General features: G+C 49.2%; 1 protein-coding gene across 4 annotated transcripts; it reads right to left on the reverse strand.

The window, feature by feature from the left end:
- Nucleotides 1–430: 430 nt before the first annotated feature.
- POU2AF1 (POU class 2 homeobox associating factor 1) lies at nt 431–24,945 on the reverse strand. 4 transcript variants are annotated; one of them, XM_032358652.1, is made up of 6 exons: nt 24,561–24,945; nt 7,794–7,915; nt 6,458–6,588; nt 5,947–5,989; nt 5,598–5,863; nt 431–2,504 (listed from the first exon to the last, which is right to left on the reverse strand). In XM_032358652.1, exons 2-6 carry the CDS (start codon nt 7,870–7,872, stop codon nt 2,190–2,192), a joined length of 834 nt encoding a protein of 277 aa, XP_032214543.1. In that variant the 5' UTR covers nt 7,873–7,915; nt 24,561–24,945; the 3' UTR covers nt 431–2,189. The 4 variants fall into 4 exon arrangements, with proteins under 4 accessions (XP_032214543.1, XP_032214541.1, XP_032214542.1 ...); XM_032358650.1 differs by lacking the exon at nt 24,561–24,945 and adding an exon at nt 10,769–11,637; XM_032358651.1 differs by lacking the exon at nt 24,561–24,945 and adding an exon at nt 10,769–10,811 and having other exon boundaries at nt 7,813–7,915.
- Nucleotides 24,946–25,141: the final 196 nt, after the last annotated feature.

Here is a 25,141-nt window from a genome sequence, read left to right on the forward strand (position 1 = left end):
GTTTCTTGAATTTCCATTTCACTGTGATGACTGGCCCTGCGAGACAGCTTCCTTTGGGCATAGGGCTCTGCACCATGTCCCAGGCCCCTAGGTTCTGACGGAAACACCAGTGGTTGAGCTGCCCTCTGGACACCCAGCATCATGGGACTTTACACATGTAACAGGAATAGCACCAAGGGCAATAGTTTTAGAAGTTTTCCTTCATTGCCTCAGACCCCTGCTGTCCTGGAGACCCAGCCTCCTGGCCGCATGTGTTCTGCCCCAGGAACCGAACAGCGGGCAAGTGGGGCCGGTTCCATCTTCCCTTGCCGTAAATCAGGTTGCAAAGTCAACAAGACTCCTGTAGGCTCCTGCCTACACTACCCTTGCCTGACGTGGGACTGCAAGCTAAGAGGGATTATTTTGATAAGAAATAATACACTCCAGCAAAGAAAAGTCTGAGCAAATCTTTATTAAAATGTTTCCATCTTAGCAGGAAAAACCAGAAAGAAACCTAGAGAAACTATTACAACCAAGACCTTGTACCCCAAGCTAAGGAGGGAAAAAAAGTCATCCTATAAATCTTAGCAAATACTTAAAGTACTTTATTTCTATGCTAGTTTGTCCCAGCTGAGACTCCCTCATGGAGATCACTTCTGTTATCTCAAACTCTCAAACAATAAGCTGAAAAATCTTGGATAGTGTTTTCTCTAGGAAACGAAATGGGCCTGAGGCCTCCTCTTCTTTGTCTACTCAACATCACTACTAACAAAGATGTAAATTTGGTATTGAAAATTTTAACCTTTTAAATCTAAATATTAAGTCCAAATACAAACAATTCAAGATATTTGTAATAGGGTTTTAAAAGGCAGATGCTGAGAAATGTGGGTCCCAATAATCCCAAAGCAGAAAGAAAATCCAATAAAAGGCAACTTTCTGGAGTTTTTACTGAAGATGGGAAAGGAAATGTGCCCATGAAGCCATCATTTCTGAGAAAAGTTTGTCACTTGGACATGGACTCCACCAACTAGCGTGTTTGCCTGACACTCACACTGGTATTGGCAGATGGATGTGCTGGATCTCAAAGCACAGCGCCTGTCAGCAGCCCTGTACCCCCAGCGACACCTGTGCCCAAGCACCTGCAGATCTGCAGTTCCCCAGCAAAACAATAAAAATCTAAATGAAACCTAGCGGTTCTTCCAGCTGAGGCTCTAGAAGGCCCCAGGAAGGACGGTGCTTAGGAAGGAGGCCAAGGCTCCACATTGCGGTGGCTTATGGAGTTTTTTTTTAGACACACAAGAAGCACAGTGAGGCAGCAAGGACGCAGTCACCCCTGGGCTTTGGTGGGTCTTGGCTCCCCACCCAGCAAGCACCACAGAGGGTCTGCCCATAGGAGGAGGCAGTCAGACCTGTGCAGGAGCCCAGCTTTCCTTGCAGGTGTCCTCAAGGAGAGCAGCAAAACTGTCCATTAAACCAATATTTTTGTTGAGTTTATTCTACTTAGTAACCAGTAATCTGGGGCTAAATGGGTCCTCAGCCTCTTCTTTCAACCCAACCCAGCCCTGCCCTCCACCCCCATATACACACAGCTTATTCCCCTCCCTCCTCTGTCCCTTGACCCAGCCCCGACCCACTCTGATGTTCCCTTTTCTCTCAGGACCACCACCCCTCCACCTCCCTGAGCCCCAGGCCTTGAGACTCTGCTGCCTGAGACTGTAAGTCTGGCCAGCCCTGAAAACCGCAAACGGAACAACTGTGGGAATGGACAGCTCAAGGACTCTGGCGGGGGTCTGCCCGTGGAGGTACGGTAGGACACCCCTTCCATCTCAAAGTGACAGAGGGCAGGGCAGGGCTTCACAGGCCTGAGGACAGCTCAGCCAGGCTGCTGCTTGCTCCAGTGAATGAAATGAGGCAAAAAAAAAAAAAAAAAAAGCACCTGGGTCATAGGTTTGCAACAGTGGCATCAATATCATCACTAAAATCCCTATAATTCCTTCTCCAAAAGGAACAGAAATGGATAAAGAAATGAGGAAGGATAGAAGGGAGGGATGGAGGGAGAGAAGAAGGGAAAAGGAAGAAAGGAAGGAAGGGAAGGTCTCTCACTCTAGTTGGGGGTGCCAAGGACTGTCATAACGTGACCATTCCAAACAGATGTGAATCCTGTTCCCTGTTTTGAATCCTGTTTTAAATCCCAGCATCAGGAGTATACCCTAAAAGCCCTCCACGGAGAGCGTGTGGTTGAGTGCGTAGGCGTCACCATCCTCTTCCTCCAAAAGCAGCTTGTCGATGGTCAGGGAATTCATGGCTCTCCTGGGGTCCTCCATGTCCTGAAGGACTGGCTCGGGGATGGAGATGGGCAGCTGTACGAACTGGGGCCCAGGCAGGGCTGGGGCTGGAGGCTGGTACTGCAGGGTCGAGGTGGGCAGCGTGGACAGGGGCTGAGGCCACGGGAAATAGGTGAGAGGTGCCTGGTGCTCCGGGCCGTCCAGCTGGGGCCCCACTGTGGGCGCAGCTGCGCTTCTTGTCTGTGACGGGGAAGACACAGGACCGAGGGTTAGCAAAGTGGGGGCACCCACTTATCCTTGTCTGTCTTTGTCCTCATGGGGGTCTCTCCATGCCCCTTGCCTGCTGTCTCCCTCCAGGGGCTCTGTCTCCACCTGCTCAGAATCTCCCCCAAGGGAGAAGCCACACACAGTTCAGCTGGGTCCCTGACTCTGTCCCTCACTAGCTACGTCCTCACTCATGCTACCTCCCCAAGCATCCATTTTCTCCTCTGTAAAGAGAGTTATGAATAAGACTGATGCCATAGGGCTGAGCTGATTAGAGACACTTTTCCAGGTTTTATTGAATACACAATCCATCCCAACTTCAGGTATACTAAAATGTGGGTGGGGGGGACATGTACATCTTAAAAATCAGTGAAAACGAGCCTGTCCTATGGCATAGTAGCTGTGTCCCAAAAGTGGTCACTGTCCTGCCTAGACACAAAGACAGTCCTGGCCCCATACGGCAGCTCTGATATCCTGGAGTCCACCTGGGCCAACACAGCTCCACGCCCCTCCTTTGTGCTCTGAGCCAGACCTGGGTGCTGGGGAAGCACCACTCCGTTAGTAGACAAGACTTTCCTTAGAGCTTCTAGCACCTTCCATGTCCTCATCCTCCTCCTTCTCTGAGCTGGGCACCCCCTGGTTGTCCCAGGACCATCTCCCCGTGCAGCAACCTGAGGTCAAGCCTGCATGAGAGGCAGGGCCTGGATTCCTACTGTCTCCTACAGCTGAGGAAGCAGGTGGAAGAGGAAGGTCCCTGCATGAAATGATGTGAGCGAGGCCCAGATCTCCCCCTGCTGCCCCTAGTTCCCACTGTCCAGTTGCCGCTGTGTTCTGAGGACAAACCATTAGAGTTCACTTTAATGGGATGAGCTTATTTCAGTTTCCTGGGAATCTTGTGACAATGCAGATTTTGGTCCAGGAGGTCTGGAGTAGGGCCTGGGACTCTGCATGTCCAGTCAGATTCTTGGTGATGCCAGTGTGGCTGGTCCACGGGCTGCAGTGTGAGTAGCAAGTCTCTAGCAAGTCTCTAGGGTGTTTTCCTAGAGAATGCTGGAGCTGGAAAGCATCTCCAAGGCCTTCCAGCCTCCTGACAAAGCCTTACTGTTTCCAGTACTTCAAAAATGCACAGGGCAATCCTTTTTTTGAGTCATAAACCCATGCAGGTCACTGCAGCAGCACGGTTTCTTGGCTCAGAGATGGAATTCCGTCAACCCAGTGCTGCACAAGGTCTTATCTCCTGCTCATCACGAGTGCTGACTGGTAGCTTGAACCAGCTTTGATGAATTCGTTTACAAAGCAGTAAAACAAATAAATTATTTCTTAATAAATAGAGATACGTAGAGCCTTTCACAGTAGGAGTTGGGGCTAATGAAAGATAAATAATGAAATCCTTGAGATCCTTGGGACTGAAATGACTGGGACCAGTTAGATGGCGCCTACCACCCCCACCCAAGGCTCCTGATATGGAAATGAGTTGCTTGGGAACTGTGTTGAATTCACTCCTTCCTAACCAGCATCATGTAGGCCCCACAACTGGTTTACTGGGTAGCCAGGGGGCATGGGGTAGGAGGGCTTCTGGGGGCCCTTGCCTGGATGGTGATGAAAAGGCAGGAGCGTCAGAATGATGCTGAGCCCTTGAAGGAGATGGGTGGGAGGCAGGGAACCCAAGCAAGCCCCCGCGTCAGTGTGGGCTTTGCAGCTACTCCTGAGTCTGCCTGCCCCAGTCTTCCCTGAACTGAAGCTGGATACAGCTGTCTTCTCCTCTCAACACTTGGGGGATTCCCATTCCTTTGATCAAACAGGTACCACTCATGTAAAAGTATCTCTCGTGCTTTCTTCATTCCTTTCCCATCTGGCACTTGGAGGCCGCCCTCGGTTAATGTTGCTGCCTGACCTTAGCCAATCATAGTAACATTTATGGAATGTTTTCTATATGCCAGGGATGATGCTAAGTCCTCCATAAGCATCATCCCAGTTGATCCTGACATCAGCCCTCTTGTTAGTATTCCCAACTCACAGATGAGGACACCAAGGCTCAGAGAAATTAAGTCACTCAGTCTCGGGTCTCATAGCTCCTACGTGAAGGCACAGTGATACGAACCCAGGCAATCTGTAGCTAGAGGCTGCACTCAAAACGTTGCCCTGTGGGTGGGTCTGACTTCATCAGCAGTAGATTTCTTTGGGGTCCCTGGGTGTCTCAGTTGGTTGAGCATCCAACTCAGTTTTGGCTCAGGTCTTGACCTCAGGGTCATAAGATCAAGCCCCACTGAGCTCTGTGCTCCGCGAGGAGTCTGCTTGAGGACTCTCTCTCTCCCTCTACCCTTCCCTCCACTCACATGCGCAATCTCTCTCTGTCTCTAAAAATCTTTTTTTTTTCCCTGAAGATTTTATTTATTTATTTGAGAGAGAGGGACACAGTGAGAGAGGGAACATAGCAGGGGGAATGGGAGAGGGAAAAGGGAAAAGCAGGCTTCTCGCCAAGTAGGGAGCCCGATGCAGGGCTCAATCCCAGAACCCTGTGATCATGACCTGAGCCGAAGGCAGACGCTTTAGCGTCTGAGCCACCCAGGAGCCCCCCTAAAAATAATCTTTAAAAAAAGTAGTTTTCTGAAAAGTTGTATCACCTATTACTTAGCCTCAAGCTCACCTGGAAAATCACATTGCTGAGTGAACAATCGCCGCCCCCCCACAAGCTACCTGAATAGAAAGAGAACGTGGACTCTAGTCCAAGGCCCCATGCACACCTCCCTGATACCGCATTCACTGAACTTGAACTTCTAACCAAGACTTGCTTCTTTGGGGGCAGCAGAGGAGATAAAGGGCAGAATAGCTGGAGAACACCCCAACACTGCAGTGCCTAAGGGACGACGGGGTGGCCCTGAGCTTTCTTTGTGGCAGCTCTTGTAGGCCACTGGGAACAGGAGCTGGCCTCCCTGCAGGACGGGGTGGGCTTGACGACCCCATTATCCTGCAGGTCAGTAGCAGGAATGATCGGGGTCAGGAAGTCAGCCCGCGTTCCACGGGGGCCCTTAGCCTGGGTTGGTGCAGCTCTGCGCTTGTCAGACGTACCGTGACATTGGTGATGAGTGGCTGGGACGCATAGGTCAGCACGGAGGAGGGCCCCACCACCGTGTAGCTCGGGCACATGGGCTGCACATACATGTCCGCTGAGTAGGGGCAGCTGACAGCTTCGTGGGACACGTATTCCGTGTAGGGTGTCCACGGGGCCAGGGGTTGGAGGGTCGCCGGGGCAGGCTGGGAGAGCCAGCCGGCACACAGGGCCCCCTCCTCGGTCACTGTGGAAGCAGAGACCTCCATGTCAAGGCAGGAAGGACCTGTGAGAAGAAGGAAATAGCAGAGCTGCAGGTGTCACCCAGATGGGCCTGTGGGGCGTCCCCAGGGCTGCGGGAGCGCTTACCCACTGTGGTGTAGGTCGCCAGGGGCTGATGGGGCAGCACCACCTAGAGGGAGAAGGGAAGACGCGGATCAGCGCTCAGCTATCTCCAACCCGCCCTCCTCGGAAAACTTGCCTCGAGGAGCAAAACCCACCCACCAACTGTCACCCCCATACTTCGGGGGATTCGTGTTTCCATTTAGCAAGAACCTGTGCACTTAGGGAACTGGCAGGGTCCTCTTACCGTGGGAAGCCACCAGCTCAGGCCAGGACTGTGGGAGTTCTCCCCCCCCACCCCCCCGCCCCCCGCTGAGCCAGCCAGCCCCTCCCCTTCTTCCTACTTTTACGGGGATCCCTGACTCGTTCCACCCCGGGTCTGTTCTTCATCAGCCACACCATGGTAATGTGTCAGCTGCCTGGCCTCAGAGAGCATCCCATAGCGCAGGGAAACACGCTCCCATCCCCATCCCACCCTGTGGGGCACGAAGCCGCACACGCGTGTGCACACACACACTGGCCGCGGTGGCCCGCTCACCGCCGTAGGTGTGACAGCCGCCCCACTGCTGGCGTGGCCACGTTTCCTCCGGAGCAGCTCCTTCACCGGCTCCTTCACGCGGACGCCCTGGTATGGCCGGGGCGGGGCTGGGGCTTGTTCTGGAGCTGTGGCTGTGAAAAGCAATGTCACTGGTGCTCATGTCCCTCTGGGGCAAACCCCCACCCCAGGGCGCCCACTACCCTCAGCTGTGCCTGAACACAGAGGACCCGCCAGACTTCCTGGACAGTTTCCCCCAGTATCACCCCTCCTCCTGCCCCAAACCTTCTATGGCTCCTTTTCATCCCACCGATTAAGGCCTGCAAACTTCATGCGCAATGGAAAGTCCTGGGCTGTGTTAGCTCAACCCATTTTCTAACCAGTTTGCACACGAAGTGCTACATACACCCTGACTCTGGCCGGACATGAACCCCGACTTCTCTTCGTGTTCCTTGCGTTCTCATGTCCTCGTCTTATTTTTTTTTTTTTTAAGATTTTATTTATCTGATAGACAGAGATCACAAGTAGGCAGAGAGGCAGGCAAAGAGAGAGGGGGAAGCAGACTCCCTGCTGAGTAGAGGATCTGATGTGGGGCTCAATCCGAGGACCCTGAGATCATGACCTGAGCCAAAGGCAGAGGCTTAACCCACTGAGCCACCCAGGCGCCCCTCATATCCTCGTCTTTACTTGAGATTTCCCATGGTCAGGATTCCTGCTTACACTTCTCAGCTTCCTGACCAGTCCTGGCTGAAGATCTAGCACAACCCTCCTGGGTGCCCACGGCTGCCCACAGAAGTGGCTTCCTCCTCCAACCTCTTAGACCCGTGTGGAGGTCTGCATAGGGGGCTCTAGAGGCTGGCCTAAGAGCAGACACTCTGAGTCCCTGTGGTACAGGCCTTGAGGTCTGCCCCTGCCACGTTCTAACTGTGTGACTCCATCAAGTTACTAACCCTCTTTGCAATTTTCTATAAAGGAATGTCATAAGGAGTCACTGGCCTAGTAAATGGGAAGCATAGTAGGTGTTTAGTATAAAATCAGGTGCAGAGGGAGCATTTAATAAGTTTGCAGTCTGCTGTATAATAACGAGTAACCCTTTGGTTGTAAATTTCTTATGCCCCTAACTAGATTATGAACTTGTCAAGGTGAGCTATTATACCTTCTTTCTCGATAACCTCCCAGGTAGCATGTCCATAGCAATCTCAGTAAGGTCTTTGTTGATTAGCGGGTTGGATGGTGATTTGAAATGTGCTGCCCTTTAGAATGTGCCCAGACCTTTAGAATGGGCTATGGTGAATGGTTCCTGGGGTTCTCTGTAGCCCACAGGCCAGAGGACACATACCCGATGCTGAGCCACATACTTGGGACCAGAAGGTGTCCAGCCTTGCGGCTGTGAGAAGGTTCGCTGTGCCTTTTGTCATCAAAGCTGGGAGGCCAAAGCACTGGGCTGGAACAGGGCACCTCCTGGCCGGGGAGAGCAAGCCAGCAGCGGTCATGGCTGGGCAGTGACCGTCTACCCACCCAGACGGCCCACAGTCTAGGGCCCCGGGCCTTTAAAGGGCAGGCTTGGGTCAGCCAAGAAGAGTGAGTACCACTGGCCCAGGGGACTCACACAGGGAGTCCCTTATCATCCAGTGATAAGGGCCCCAGGGACCTGGGCTCTGATCAAAAGCCTGAAAGCCTGGGTACCTATTAAACCCGGAACCACAGTGCGGCTCTGGCTGAACTTTGCTCAGTAAATACCCAGCTGATAAGAACCCAGGCCTGACCCAGCACCAGACCCCCAGCCATGCTCCAGGCACACACACAGCCTGACCTGGAAGCCTAGCAGGCAGAGACAGGCAGCAGGAGAAGGGAAAGAGGGTGTGCAGAGCCCTAGAGAAACATGATGCAGAGAACCCCTGACTCAGATGCGTGCAAGGCAGCTTCCTGACCTGGGCGAGCAGCAGACCTGACCGGGAAGGCATGCACAATGCGGTTACCCAGGCCTCCAGAGAGTTCTCATTCTGGGGGATGTTGACGTGGCCTCGGAATCTATATTTTCAAAGTCCTTCAGATTCTGAAGCTTTGCTGGGTTAGAACCACTGATGATTCATCCCCGATCTCATATAAGAATCCCCCTCTAACATCCTAATAGATTGATTATCCATCCTCTTCTTGATTTCCCCCATTGTAAGGGATCTCTACCGATACTCATTCATTCTCTCAACTATCCTAGGGCACTAAGAACACATTATTGAATGGCACCACAGTGGGCCCTGCCTGCATGCCTCTTGCATCTACTGGGGGAGACAGCAATGGAACAGTTGTGAGGGCGCTTGAAATGGACACGGACGCCGGAATGTGGAGCTGAGAGACCCAGCCTGGGGCCAGAGCTCCAGGACCACCTGTGAGCAGGTATTCCTACAAGCAGCATTAACAATGGACTCGAGAGCCTAAAATAGCCTGTATTCAAATCAGGCCGTCATTTACAGATAGAGAGGTCTCAGATGATTTTTTAATACCCCTGGGCCTCGCTCATTCATGTCCTACAGTGGTGGCGCGGACTCACTGCCATAACACAGGGGGTGCCAAAGCCACGTCCACCTATGTTACAGGTTCTCGTCTTTCCCCGCCCCCAGCCACTTCCGCCTTCCTCTGGGGAGTGACACCATCTGGAAGCTCTTCTGCGGACTTGACCTGCCACATGGTAACAAACACCATTCTTCCTTGCATTTGCCTTCTGATGCCGCTCGCCATTCATAATCTGTCTGCGGCCTTCTCATCTGCACAGGGAGGATCCTAAAGGTACGTGCCGGTTAGAGTAAATGCTTAACACAGAGCTTGCACTGAGGACGCATTAAATAAATGCGAGCTAGTATTATCATTCATGTTGGTAGTAGTATCCCTGTCCAGCATCTGGAGACAGATACCAGGTCTCCTGTAGAGTCTGAATGAACATCCCATCCTTCCTGCTATTTCTTAATGACATGTTCTGAATCCTTGTAATTCTCTTTCTGGGTGCCTCACCCCTGCACATGTTCTGTGTGCCACTTCCCCTCCTGATCGTGGATGCCCAGCTTTGGCCCCAGAGCCCACTCAGGTGGGGCCTGATGGCCCAGAGAACAGGGCGACCTGCCCTCCCACACCCTGCTCACTCATTCTCAGTCACGCACAGCCACATTGGCGTCGTTCACACCTGTATCACTCCAGCTGTGTGCCTGCGATTGGGGCACAGCCTGAGGCTGTACTTGGGAGAAACTCGGGAACAGGGTTATATGGGGGTCTCCGCAGTGTGGTCACACTGCTGATTCAGCTGGGGGACAAGAAAGGCTCGATCCCACAGGCAAGCACCTCAGACCAGCTCAAAGACAAGTACGAGGCTAACCCCCTCTGATTTGCATGTACACTTCTGGGGAAGGGCCACAGGACTCCCGAGCCCACTCCCTCCCATGAAGTGGATACATCAAACACTCGGCTGCCAAGGGCCCAGCTGGGCATTTCCAGGATCTTGTCAAGTGTCAGCTTCCTGCCTCCTGTTGTTTTCGAATCAATGAACAAAGAGGGCTTGGGGGAGGTGCTGCAAGCAGAGGGTATCGGCCTCTGATGTCTGGACTTCCTCAGAACCCACAGTGTCAACAGGTGTGCCCAGCACAACAGCCATATGGAGACTAGTTTCTAAGTCTCCACCTCTTCCTGCTGCAGTCACAAAACTCCCACAGCTCTCAAGGATCTCCTGCCTCCCCACCTGTGAGTGCACAACCCGCCATCAGGGAATCCTGCAGCTGACAGCAAGTGTGCAGGCCAGAGCAAGGGTGCTTCCGACAGTGTCTTTGCAAAGTGGCCATAACCCATCGGAATCAGAAGCCTCAGGACAATTCCCAAAGGACCCCCATGGCCAAGTGTATTTGCAAAGCCAAAACTTGGAATCAGTGCCTTGCACACTGACCTTTGGGAAGCAACAATAAACGTTTCTAATTCTACAGTAAACACTGTATTCCCTACCACCACCAGTCCACAGATACACATTTGGAATAGGAAAAGAACTTTGTCTGAAATGATGATTGCTTTGCCTCGGGGCTTCTGGATCCCTGAGCTGAGCTAGCTTACAGAAAACTAAACTAGGATATTTCAAAGAAAAAATTTAAGATTCTTAAAATAACTTCTCAAAGTAATAATAAGAGGCAAAGAAAATAAACCAGAAGGTCAAAGTGGTAATACACACACAGAGAGGATGAAAGCCCAGTGTCCCAGAGCAGAGTTGACCAGAGGTTTTAACAGCCCCTCATCAAACTGCAGCACCAGGTAGCGTGTCCTCCAAGACTGATGCCTCCTCACCATTTCTCCTGTGGTATGAAGGTCGTTAAGTCTCCCGGGAGCATCCAAGTGTCCGCCAAGTGTCCACCACTGAGAAAAAGTCTTTCCACCTAAACATGAGCCTTGCTAGGAATCTCCTTTATCACGGTGAGAAGTTCAGCCACATTACCTTCCCACCACTGGAAGTCAGTCACCAGTGGAGTTTCGGTGAAAAACAACAACAAAAAAGACTCGTTTACAGAAAAACCTATAAATTTGGCCCCAGTGAGGGCTTCCCTTTTCCAAAACGAGCGATGAAAAAATCTGAAGGTATAAAAAGTCAGCAGAAGACATTTCAGTTCCCCCTGCCACACACCCAGACATGCTCCACATCACAAAAATAAGAGTCCAACAGCTGTTGTTCTTCTGGAGAGCACAGACCATGACAGACCAAGCCAACTGGTCACTCTGCTTTTGCGTCTTTGCACTGAGCTGAGGGAATGCATGGATTCTACTGATTTAAATAAACGTGGCCCTCCAGTTCCTTGAAGAAGATATAACAAATATCACCGAGCACATATGCAAAATTGTCGGCACTTGTTTATTTAATGACCCCATGCAAACCACATTCACACCACAGTGAGGGAGCTACTCAGCTAAGGACGTATGTCCCTCCTAATGGCTCCTAGTGGAGCCAACACTTGGGCATTTTCACTGTAACTTCTCCAGGCAGCTTTCAGAGAGCCTCTTCAGATGGGTGTTACCTAGAACAGCCTCCAAGATCCTCTGGAAAGAAGACCCTTCTCCCAGTCTCTGTCCTTTTGCAGATTTCCCATGAACCACCAGGGCCCGGCAGTAAGTTGAACACCAGTTAAGATCTCTGCTCTAGGGGCGCCTGGGTGGCTCAGTGAGTTAAGCCTCTGCCTCCGGCTTAGGTCATGATCTCAGAGTCCTGGGGTCGAGCCCCGCATTGGGCTCTCTGCTCAGCAGGGAGCCTGCTTCCTCTCTCTCTGCCTGCCTCTCCACCTACTTGTGATCTCTGTCTGTCAAATAAATAAATAAAATAAAATAAAATAAAATAAAATAAAATAAAATAAAATGAAATCCCTGCTCTAAAGGCTAGTTGGGATTCAGGGTACAACTTGCATTTCTCTCCTCAGGGAGCCAGGAAGAGGCACCCATGTCACCCATCTTGACAATCTAGCTCACTGAAAGGGCTTTCCATTTATAACTGACTGGGTGAGCTCAAGCCTGAAGCCACACAAGACCATTTTGAAAGACAAAACCTTCCTATAGCCCAGAAGGACACATGACACACTGTGGATTCCTCCACGTAACCACAGTAAATATTATTCTCTTTTGCTGCTGAAACTTCAGTATTATTTAAAAAAAAAAAAAAAAAAAGACTCTAAGGAGAAAAACAAATAATTTTCTCTTTACGTGTAGCAAAACCAAAAACAAATAATTGAACAATAGGAATTCAAGCCTAGGGCTAACAAACTTGTCCTAGCTTCTAACTGAAAGCAAAGTCATAAAAGTTGCTGACACTTTTCACTTTAATGTAAAGAAATCTGTTTGTGTTCTCAGCCCAAGAAAGTTGAGGGCTCCTGGGAAAGTTTAGCTCAGGTCGGCCAAAGGATTATCCACATCCTTAACTGAAAAACTGATGTGAGCATTTGTCTTCTGCTAAAGATCTCAGAGTTTTCAAATTTATTCTTTGCATTTGTGGACAATGGCTGATTTTTTTTCCAGACAGGAAGAAAGAACTTGGGCTTTGGCCAAAGACCGGACTTGACACGCTACAGAAAGGTTCTCCCGTCCAATTTACACTAGATTGCAGTTTACTTTTTTTTTTTAATGGAGGCCAACAAAGAGATCTCATATGCATGTAAATGCAGGCTTTCCATCCAGTAATGTTTGAGCTGCAAAGGCTCTGCAGCCAGGAAGTATCACCACGTCACTCATATATTCTAGCAATCTGGATAACACGCAGGGCAGAGTGGAAAAAGATAGATAAACAAAAAAGTGCCTTTAAATGTGTTCAGAGGAATGGTGCCTGGGTGACTTGTCGGTTAAAGGTCTGATTCTTATTTTTGGTTCGTGTTGTGATCTCATGGGTCCTGAGATCGAGCCCCTGGACATCTCCATGCTCAGCAGGAAGTCTGCTTGAAGATTCACTCCTCTGCCAATCTCCCCTCTTGTGCACGCACACTGGTGCATGCATACTCTCTCTATCAGATAAATAAATCTTAAAAAAAAGATAAGGGTGTTCAGAAGATACAAGAAAGTGGAACCAGAACTGAATTACAACTTGATGTTGCTTGTAACATTGCTGGGGCAGCCAAAAAGGAACAAGCCATGGGGTCTTGATATGTAGACTGGTATGTCCATCAGGAGAGCTCCAAGATGGCGGGTGATCCCAGACTTTCTGGTCTGATCAGAGAAGAGAAGGGGAAAGTAGTGACATTTCACCTCTTTGGCCCCATCCTAAGAGGCACATTCCTGTCAGCCCCAAGGAGCTCAGTGTCAACCATCATTTGATCAATCATCATTTGATTAGAACCATCAAGTGACTGACCTGCCATGATCCCAAGTGGTCACTGGGAATGGATAGAGAAGCGCTACAGACCTGGGTGGGCCTGAAGGGAACAGCCTGAGAAAGAAGAGCTAGGGGAGGATCCTAAAGTACATCTGGTGTGACCACAGAGGCTTGTTCAGCTTAGAACCACAGAGCCCCAGAGCACAGGGTCTAGGAGCCAAGTGATCCCTGTTTAAGGGAAGTCCCAGCTGGCCTGGAATGGCCACCCAGGGTGGTCACACACTCCTCTTGGATTATGTTGGGCTTAAATAGCCAATTTGCTTATACCCCACTTGCATCCACCAAGTTTCCACTCCACAGCCTCAGGATTGCCTGGATTAATTGAGTGAGGTCAGCCAAAAAGACCACTAGAACCAGAGCCTTCAGACTGTCTTCATGGGTGCTGCTGCCGAGACAGCCTTCCCCCCAGGAGCTCTCAGTGCATTCCGCACCATGTGTCCACCTCCCTCCAGACTTCCTGCAGAGCGAGCAGGGCACACAAGGCTCTTGGATTCCTCTCTGCACTCCTGGGGACAGTGTCCGTGTTCTGCCTCTTCTTCGTGAAGACTCAGGCACAGTGAATGCATGCACGCTGAAGGTCCCCGTGTTTCCCTGGTCACAACCTTAACCCCCAGGAACTCAGTTTTGCACAGTTTTTTATGACTGACCTGAATGATTTCGTCTGAGGCCTCACCACAACTTCTGAAATTGGCAGGGGAGGTCTTCACCCTCCTTTCCACCAAGGAGGAGCACGATGCCCAGAGACGTTAAGTGGCTTACCCAAGTCCACACTAGTAAACAGGTGTATCATCAGCTAAACCCAAGACCTCTGATTCCAAGCTCAGTTCCTCACCACCTGCTTGACGCCGGCCTGGGCAAGTCCCTTTGTTTCTCTGGATAACCCCAGAGGTCAATCAACAAATGTCCCCTGCCCCATTCTGACCCTCATTCCTCATGTCAGAGTCCGGGCTTGGACCACCCTGATCCTGTCTCCCTTGACTGCCAGTTTCCCCAAGAAATAGTATTTCCCATCCGAGAGAGGAAAAAGAAGTCACTGAGAAGGTTACCAGCAGTCTGCTCACATGAGTGACGAGAACTGAGAGACCTGAGCAATTCCCCGCAAAGTTTTATTTTTGGTACTTTTGACTGAAATGACAGTGGATAGGTCCACCTGAGAAACCAGCTGCATCTGCCCTTCTCTTACAGAAACTGGGGTCACTGGAGCAGAAAAGGCTCCCATCTGAGATACACTGACTCCCAGACGAGGGGACAAGACTCAGAAAGCCCTGGCAGAACGTGCCCTGAACAAATACTGGCTAAGCAGAGTCAACCAGGTCCCTGCCATCGTGGAGCTCACCGTCTAGTCGAATGGGAGATAGACATTAATTAAATAAATGCATCAGCAGACCTAGAATCACAAACTGTGACAGAGCTCTATCTGCCTCATGGCTCAAGGGTCCTGGCGGGTTGGGCTGATTTCCACCTCCACTTGATTCAGTGAGACTTACATGAGTAGCAAGCAGGGGTTCCCCAGTCTGTGGGGGCTTCATAAAGAGGAGAGTGCACGAGGCACGGTCACTCCACCCCCAATGCAGGGAGTCTGGTCTGGGGAAGGCTCAACCCACACCGTGAATATAAGTCTTGCCCAACACATACAAAGCAGTCCCGGATGTTCAGGGTTCACTCCCAGCCTAGGGACCCTAAATGAACCCCAAAGTTGTTTCACCAGCTGGTCCTTTCCTATCTTGTCCAATTAGCCCACTAGAGGAAGACCAGCCCTAGGAACTCCAAATCCAAGATGGAAATCGGCTGTCTCCAGGAGTTCTATACTGTCTCAAATCTAACTTCCTGAGATTCATATTTGTAGGAGCGTTTGAGTCAGGCTACAACTGCTCTCAGGGAAGTAAGAACCTACCTCCATCTAAGGGTGGACTTATTTCAACTGGGAGTGGGGAGAAGCAGCTAATGGAACCCTAAAATCCTTGGCATTGAAAAGTGGTATGATGTTGTTGGGACTCAAGCAGACCTAGTTTGGAAAGCCTACTATGTAGCTTATCACTGTGTGACCCCTGGCAAATCGCTGAGCATGTATGTGCCTCAGTTTCCCTGTTTACTAAATGAGAGTAATGATATCCATCTCACAGGATGATCGTGAGGATTTTTTTTTTTAAGCTAACATAGTTAAGCACTTAGTACATAACAGGTACTCAGCAAACAGGTGTATTTCCTAGGATTTCAGCCTATCATTCATCAGAGAAGTAGCTAGCCCTGGTGGGGTTCTAACTCACCCTTGTCCTGCTATATCCTGATACTGAATTCCCTATCAGCAAACCCAGAGCCTTCTGCTGCCAGCAAGGCCTGTCTCAGCCTTCTTTCATTGTGCTCTTAGAAGTCATCCCTCAGGCCTGGGCCTAGTGTCCCCAAGCAGCAGAACAGCCATGTTTAGGAAACAGGGGGCCCAAGTTGGTGCAGAGAAACTAGTCAAGGACCTCATTTGCAAAGAAGACAAGCCTGGACAGGAGACATCAGAATCCTAGCACTGGTGTCTTACAGAGATATCATGAACTGAGCAGAAGGACTTCTTTCTTTAGAAGCCAGCAGAGGAGTAGGCTTGGGGCAGAGTTAAGTTTTTAAAGGGCAACTCCAAGAAGGAGAAACTTAGAGATTTTTGAGAGGCAGAGTAAGATGGCATGCCTTTGTCCCTGACCTCAGATGTAGCCCCTCAGGTAACTTTTATGTATCTCCCAAAGGACAGGGACAGAGCGATGACTGAGGCCATAGTCATGGTACTTCTCCAAAGGCCTAGAAACCTAGGAGCACATATCCCATATGGGATGGAACATGGCAGTATACACAGGAAGGCTCTTTGGCAGTCAGGGAGGGAATTTTTATCGCCCATCCGAGTAAGGCAGAATTCTGGCTGATATATTGGGCATTGGCTTTACTTTATCAGGAGCAGCAGGGATCAGAATGGGGAAAGAGACAGACTACATTAAGAGCAAAAGACCTTATTGGGGGTGAGCCCACCCAAATTCTATAGCAAGTTAGCACCAGGGTGAGGACACTGAGCAGAGGAGATAGAATATCTTTCCTTATTAGATTAAGACCCAGAGCCTGAATCTAGAATTGCCAGTCTGATCGAGAACAGGAAAAACCTATGGTTAGGCAGCTGAAGGAGAAGAAATGCACTTGTTTGTTCCTTGATTTAAACAATATCTAGTTTGGGATTTCATACCAAAGAGGTGCTTAGTAAAGAAATCAACTTTTCCTGGTACCAGTTCCTTGGAGGAAGGAGAAGACCCAGCACCAGCTCTATATTCAGGGTCAGATCTAAGTGCTCCAGCCCCAAGGTTTGTGGCGACCTGGGCATAGACTATGAGTAAAGTCAGCCCTCGTAAGTGATTCATGATGTGAGATAAACTGCCAATCAAGATGAGCTTTTTTGCCAAGTCTCTGGGTACTAGCCAATGGTCTCAGGATGTGGGGACATTTCCCCATGAAGGACTGTGAAGAAGTTATCAGACTAGCAAGCCTGGGAAAGGAGTCACCAGGTCAATCTTTGAGGAACATACTCCTTTCTTTGTTCACAAGATACTGACATAGACTAAAAACATGACCTTCACAGCTTCGTAGCTTTATGGAGCCCAATACGACATGCTTCACAGTGACTCACTTTGCTCCAGGAGTGTGGTCTTGACCCCAGAAGCACTTAAACCAAGGACCTGTGACCGGCTATCAGGGATCTGGCTGAAGGAGTAGAGGACTGGCCCGGGTCACGGTTGTCAAGCTGTGATCTAAAAACCCTGGAATACAGTGGAGGCACCTGTACTTGCCAATGAAGAGAAGGAAGCAGGGGAGTCTGGGTGTCAGTGAGCAATCAGAGCTTCAGAATCCTCCCAAAACTGTTCCATTTTTATTTTCGTATTGGAGTTCTACAGCAGGTTTGGCTTGAATAAAGACATTTGTGTCAAAAAATGTTGTAAACACGAGCCTAGACATCCTTGGGTTTCCTTCCCAATGCTCGTATGTTATGTCCTAACATGCCTCTTCGTCTCCCAAGATCTAAGCAAGAAGTCTAACTATCATTTATTCTTGAGTGTCTATATCCAATGCCATATGCTCCGGGAGACCATTCCTGATCCATCTTCCCCTTCCTCCCACTGAAGATAATGTATGTCACTGCTTGATTTCTCTACTATGAATAATTCCATTATCAGGTCATTGCACACATGCATGGGACAACAAAGGGATGATCGATTTTCTTTCTATGTCTTTCTCTCCTGAATCAGTGTTGCCTTCATCCAGCATTAAAACTTGCTCCTGCTTTCAACTCTCCTTCCTCCCTTTTTTTCCTCTTTTCTGTCTCCCCAACATTCAGCAGTCCTAGGGAAGTGGTAGAAATCTTTGTACACTTCCTATCTTCCTGTTAAATCTAAGAGTCTTTCTAGAGGATTAAAAAGTAATTCAGTTTTTCTTAAAGGTGGTCAAATCCTTTTTGGTCCCAACACCTGGTCTGAGAATGACTCTGGTTTATCATTCTTTGGCTGCCGGCGCTTCCCAGAAAGTGATACTAATGAAACCATTACTAAGAAAGGCAGCACATTGCTGTTTCAGTTTTCAGTATCATTTGTGCTATTTCTTACAAAATTCAAGGGTCAGTCTCCTGACAGCTAGATTATAAACCTCAAGTCCAATCTTGTGAATTAAAAGAAAACAAACACAGTTTGTCAGTCAGTACAAGCCTGCTGCCTTATGAGGCGTGGTAGAAAATGGCCCAGGTTCCCGGTTTGGTCCCAGAATGGCCATCTCAGCCATCAGCCTTAGCCCTGATCACGAACCCCACCACAAGTTACAAGACTGGAAATGTGTGCCGTGCTGTTTCACAAGAAATGCAGAACTCAGAGGCCATACGAATCACCATCTATAATTAACTGCATAAGTTTTATTCTCAGAGGTAGAGAGAGAGAGAGAGAGCGGGAAAATAAGAATAGTAACTAATATTTATTATTGAGCCTTGACTTCATGCGAAGAGCAGTAGTAAACACCTACCACAGCCCCATGAAGCAAAGAAGTAAGAACCGTGGTCCTGTTACATATTTAGGAAGTGGCGCAGACTGAGGCAGAAGGGCTTGTCGGGATCGTGGGACCAGTGAGGCCTGGGTCTAGGATTCGGACTTGGATCCGCCTCCCCCAGAGGCTAAGCTTTAAACCACTAACGGCACAGAGAGAACAGAGACATCACTTTCTGGTTCCAAATAAACCCCTGTTCTCTATATGTTGCTTTCCACACCACACCACTCACATGCACACACCTGGGCACATGTGTGAAGGGATAGTCTGACTCTTCCATAGTCTAGACGCTTTAGAAGGAAGGAAGCACCACGGAGGCAGAAGCCTTGAGGGGTCCCAGCTCAGGCTGCCAGATGGGCTGGGTTTGGGGGGAAAGAGTCTAGGTTGCTCTCTCGCCTTCAGACCCTCCCACTACAGCTGAAAAATCTGCGAAAGAGCCCAGTAGAGGAGGTATAGACGCAGAGACCTTATTCCTTGCAGTAAGCAACGTGAAATGTCAGACCAAGTCTGCGAAGGAGGCCCCGGAACCCACCACCTGGCCGCTTCGTTGTTGCCGTTGGGTTTCCGCTCCTTTACCTGCCGTGGAAGGCCTGTGCCTTCACCCAGCGCACCCTCCCACCCCTCGGGGTGAGCCAAGGCCCACAGCAGAGACACGGCACAGCTTTGTAAAACGATATTCAGGCTGACTTACTAACCTAATCTTCAAGCTTCCATCTTGCCATGTGTGAAATGGAGCTTAGCCCAGAACCTACCTCGTGGAGCTTCTGTGAGGATTAAAGGAGAGAATCCACCCCAAGTGTGGTACACACTGAGAGCTGCCGCACCCCGCATCAGCCCTCACCTCTCTTACTACCGCACCCCACATTACGGGGGTGGATGTCCGTGTGCCCACGACACAATGACACGATCCTCCCTTGTAGATCCAAGCGGCCATTAGGTGTCGGCAGTCGTGGTGGGGTGGCAGGAGGTGTGACCTCCTTGCCTTTCTTTGCTCTTCTTCTTCCTTGTCCAAAACATGGATGTGGTGGCTGGAGCTAAAGTGGCAGCTATGAGACAACTTGGAGAGCAAGAGCCCCGTGCCTAGGACAGCCGACCAGAAAGACAGAAGTCTGCACACAGTCCCGCCCAGCTTACTGGGGACTTCGGTGTGAGAGAACGTGCACCACTGTCTTGTTTAAATCCATCTTGTTTCAGGTCTCTTCACTAGCAACCAAATGCTCTTAAACTGATGCAACAGATCACTCGGTGCCCTGTGGAATGCCAAGTGAGTGCTCATGCCCCATAGCTGGGATTGTCCCCATGGAAAGGATAGAAAGGGCTGGGCACATAGGTAAACCATTCAAAGGTATATTAGAAGCCCTTCCCTGCAACTTCTAGGTCAGTAGTTCTCACCTTGGCTGCTCATTCAGACTGCCTGGGAAGACTGGAAAATCTAATGCCCAGGGCACTTTAATGAGAACCTCTGGGTTGGGACCTGGACTTTCGTATTTTTTGAATTTCGCCACGGTTGAAAAGCACTGCTTTGTGCAGTGGGAGGAATGCTTTCTGTTAGACTAAAGACTAGTGTTTGAAACTTGGATTTATTTTGTATAAGCCTTCATGAAAGCTCAGCAGTTATAGCTGGAAAAGAACTTGGGTCAAGTTCAATCTCCCTGCCTCTTAGCTACGTAAAGGCAATTCCCTTTTTACAGCCAGGATGCTGAGACCCAGAGTGGCTAGGTGGTTTGCTGGGAGCCCCACACCTAATAACATTGGAAAGTAAAATCCATATCTCCTGCCTCCAACAACAATGTTTTGTCCGTAGCATTACACAACCAGGACAAGAAGTTTCCAGTAAAGGCCTCTCCATCCCTGGCAGGCCCGCTCATATCGAACAATTGTTCTACAAAAATGAGAAAACTAGAACATCGATACGTATTTCATAATTGTGAAACCTACATTGATAATCAGCCAACTTTGGATGGATCAAAGTCAGAAATTGGTGGACATAGTAGGAAAATAAACTTCTTTAGAAAGAAGTCAGAGTGGGGGGAAAGAACCTCATACCTTTAGTTTGTAATGGAAAGGTTTAAAAGCAAAAATCCACAGAACTTCTAAACAAATTAAATGAGCAGATTTTTAGCCAGTAAGTGTAGACCACCTTAGTTCTTCTTTGTTCCTCACCACAGAACGGATTTGCAGATATGAACTGGAAGAAAGACTTCCAAACCTCTGACTTGCGGAGAAAAACAAAGTCGGAGATAAGAAAAAAACAAAGTTGGCATTTTCTGTTAGTAAATACAAGGAGAAGGACGTAAAGGGTCCACCTTGAAAATTACTGCTCTTTTACCAACTAATCTGTGTGCCTGGTAGATGTTTGTCCCTTATTTCACTTTCTTCTGGGCTTATGAGTCTGTGTCTGTCCTTTAGACTTGACTTGTTCTTATCAGCAAGAACCACTGAGTCAGTAAATAAACTTGGTGAAAAGTAAAGATGCTTACAAAGGGGACAAAGGTTGTGACACACAACAGAAATGTGAGCAGTGCTCCACAAAACCTGTATTACTTTTTCCTGAGTTTCTGCAATAGGTGCGGTTTCAGATATTACAGGGTTATTACAGGTTTTCCTTAGGTTTAACTGGTTTTTTAGCTTCCCTACAGAAATCGGCTATTCAGTGGAACCCTGGAGTAAATCCAGAGTTCTACATTCATGAGAATTTTGAGACCCTAATTTGTCTGTCTGGGAACCTCTACTCCATTGACATCTGGGAGCAAAGGCACATCTGTGCTGTGAGAGTTCAACAGTTACTGTTTCGTGTTCCTGTCGTGCCTCCCTCCCCGCACACTGGAGCCACGTCTACGGGACATCAAGACAAGCGGCCAATTCAGAGAAAATCAGTCAGCCCGCCTTTCATGATCACGTTACCTCTTTCCCTTACACAAATAACAACAATAAAAAGCAAAGTGTGATTCATTCATTTTCTAACAAATGTTAGAAATGTGTTGAATTTATTGTACACAGTTCCATAGCTATTACAGAAGAAGTCCATCAGATCAAATTTTGGCTTTATGCGAATCATTTAATCAATGGAGTGCAGGTTTTATCTCCCACTGGTGTTGGCCCTGTGCATAGGATACAGAGAAACCTAAGGAAATAGCATGTAAAGTATGACCCAAATCATTTAGCCCAGAGGACAGCGAACTTTTTCCTCTAATGGGCCAGATAGTGAATATTCTTGGCTTTGTAGTCCATATATATATTCTCTGTAGCACCTACTCAGTGCTTCTGACGTAGGAAAACCAGCCCTGGGCAATATTCAAACAAAGAGAGATGGCCAAGTCCCAATACAATTTTATTTGCAAAAACGGGTGATGGGGCCAATTTGGCACTCAGACTGTGGTCTGCAGACCTCTGATTTAGACCCTTGGAACACCGTTTGAAAGATTCTATCACTCAAGAATATTTTGATCAGGCCTTTTTAACGGCTCCAATCAAAGTGTTTGGAAAAGCACAGACCGGAAGGAAGTTAGCAGAACTCTGATCCCTCCAGATGGGCACAGGAGACGTGCCGGACGATGGAAGGTGCACCCTCCCCACTCTCCAAAGACTTGATGACACTACCACATTCCCTACTTTCGCTCCAAATAAAACCTCGTAAGGCAGGCATGAAAACCCCCATTTTGCAGATTTTTCAGAATCAGCAAAGGTTGAATGAGCTGCAGAGCCAGCTTTCAAACCCAGACCTGTCTCACTCCCTTGCTCCTGCCGCTCCTACTGCACTGTGACAAGTTGGCCTGAACAAGGGCCTCTGGTTGGAGCGGCTGTGCCTTCACATCTACGCAGGGCCTCCAGGACCAAGTCCTGGACCCAGAAGGAGAATCTGCCGGCCAGTGAAGCAAAGCTCAGAACCATGAATGGGGCTTGCAGATTTCCACTTCTGTGTGCCAGCAGGTCTGAGTTGCTCTGAATCAAAGTCAGTGTTCACGTTTAGTCCACAAACAGGGATCCTGGGCCAGGTAGGGAGGAGGCAGCATTTACAAAGTGGGTGTTTTCTTAACCCTTTCCAGAACGCCATAGTACAGTCATTTCAGATCGTGGCCCGAGGGTGTTTTCTCAAAAAAGAAAGTGCCTTTTCAGCACTCTTGGTGTCTGATTTCAAACTGTGCCCTTCCATCAGGTGATTCTAAGTGGGCTGATGATGCTTCCCTTTTTTACTGGTTCCCCACAGGATCCAGGCACCCAGGTCCCCTCAGTGCCCCTGGCCAAGGGTTTTACTTGGATCCTGGGTAAGGGGATGGGTCCTGTGCCTGGGCCCTTTCCTAATTTCCTTTGAGGTGCCAAAGGACAATTAAAGAGGATTTTGACAGTGTGCATCTGAATGTGTAGAACTATTTACCCCACTTATTCCACAGATGAGCTTACAACGTGGTCTCCCAAGGATGGAGTTTTGCTCCTTTACTCTCTTCAGAGGAATTAAGGAAGGAAGAATGTAGTGCATAACCAAGAGTGGGGAACACGGTAGCTCATGAAGGCAGGAACGTAGCTGGTATATCTCAGACACTGAGGGAAACCAAAGCCGTCCATACCATGGTGGAGGCATCTCAGCTTACCAAGGTAAGCGTGGCTCTGAGGAATGGGTATAATTTTTACCCCACTTTACTCATGTGAAACCTAAAGATTTTAAAAAAATAAAAATAAAAAAGGAAAGTGACTTGCTCTGAATAAGTAGGAACCGAGGCAAAAGTTCCTCAAGAGCTCACATAAAACCCACCATTATTCAGCGCTAAGGGTAAGGGCATATGGACTCTCATCAGCTTCCAGTAAAGACAGGAGTGCCCATCTGCTTTCAGCCCCAACTTCCCTGGGGCTGGCTGCTGTACCCCTCTCCTTCAGTAGCCGTGCACACTGCCCGTGTCAGCGTATCTCTGATTCTCTTGGAAGGAGCCCATAGCTCTCAAGCCCAAATTAAAGTTCATCTCTTTTTATGAAAAAAAAAAAAAAAAAAATTGCATCTTGCCAGTATCAAACAAAGAGACTTCACAGTCGGAGAAATTTTGAAATCGCTCCTCGGAATTATATATTAACAAGCTTAATTCCAGAGAATTTACACAAGAAATAAAGGAAACAATGAGTTGGTGATAAAGAGGCTGTAAGTTATGTTTTAATCAGTGAAAGTATATTTTTAGAACTTGAAGGCCCCCAAGAGAATATGTTACTAAAATAAACACTCCCCAATTTATCTTTTTCTGTAAATCTACATTCTTTTACATTAAGTTTGCTTGAAGCAGGGTGTACATAAACTCATTAAAAGGCATTTTAAAGAGCTAAGCCCCTTTGAAGAGACAGAGCAATTTTTTGGTAATATTTCATTCTCGAGGAAGTACAGAACCGAGCCCCCCAAACGTTTGACTCTCATGAGGCTGTTGAGTTGACTTTGTTATTTCAAGAAAGGAATGTTGTAGATACTCACTGTATGCTTTCAATTATTAATAACACGAGTCTCTGTTTGATCCCACATAATGGAAAATAAAGTTCACGGTTGTTCCATCCAACCCCAGGGATAAACACGGAGGTTAAAGATAAACCCGCTGCCCCCTTACATGGGGACACACCAGCCTTGCCACAGAGCACAAAGAAGAATGACAAGAGGCAGGGCCGTGGAGCGAGCCAAGACATGCCTGGCGAAGCCAACTTTCCAGACGGTCCCAGGGCACTCGCAGCAGCAAATCATGCCCTCAGCAAAAAGCCAAGCAACCCAGAGAGAAACAGGCCCAAGGAGTGGCACCTCAAGTTCAAGAGCAGCTGTTTGCGAAAAATAAAGCCAGTCATGGAAAGGACTCCACGGCTTCCCCCTCTCGGCCCCAAACCAGTGTCACATTTGGCTTTTCACTGTGTGAATCATGAGCTGGCCTTTCCTCCGCACGGTGATTCATGCCTCTCGGCGGAGACACGATGAGCTGTCCCACCTTGGAACACTCGTTCGTTCCCCTCCAGCCTGGAAACTTAGCATCACCTCTGACAGGTTGGTTTCTCCATCGGGCTCCGTCGCCCACCTCACCCCTGAGCTGCCCCTCCCTGGCTGGGGACCCAGAACCCAGTGGCCTCCATCACGACCACATCCTCTCCGAGAAGTCCCAGGCTCGCTGGGGAGCTCCCGGCGCCTACCTGTGCTGACAGGGCTCTGACAGCCACGGCCGAACCACTTACGTTTTTGCCAGAGCATGGCCTGTGACAGGATGTTGCCCTTTCTCTTTGAAGCAGACAGTTTGGCTTCTTGAATGTGAGGCCTGGGTGTGCTTTCCTCCAGTGTAGCCACGGCTTTGCTCACAGGCTGTTTCCTCAGCTTTTTAAAGGCCCGAGTTCCCGCTGCGCGGGGGCCACCGCGTCATCACATCCTCCCACCTCAGGCACGGGCGCACTTTTTCTTCAGCAAGGCTGCCTGTCACCCCACTGTGTGCGCCCTTGGAGGTCCCCTGGCTACAGACTGCTGGACTCACGGAGCCAGCCAGCTGGATCCGAACAACAGCTCAACGCAGGAGGCCCTGGCCATCCAGACACGGCCCCAGAGTGTGGTGTGATCGCGTGGGGAGGGTGAGCATGTCTGTGGGCGTGAGCTGTGCGAGCACGCGTGTCAGGTCTCGGGGCCCTCCACACTCATGAGGAGCCCAAAAGACCCCTGGACACCTTTGTGTTTCCTGTGGTGCCCATTTAGCCTTCTCTACCACAGGCAGGTCAGCAGGACTCAGTCCGCCATGGGCCCTGCTCTACAGGAAATGCAATTCCCAGGG

Source organism: Mustela erminea, chromosome 9 (assembly GCF_009829155.1).
Source record: "Mustela erminea isolate mMusErm1 chromosome 9, mMusErm1.Pri, whole genome shotgun sequence".
Lineage (NCBI taxonomy): Eukaryota > Metazoa > Chordata > Mammalia > Carnivora > Mustelidae > Mustela > Mustela erminea.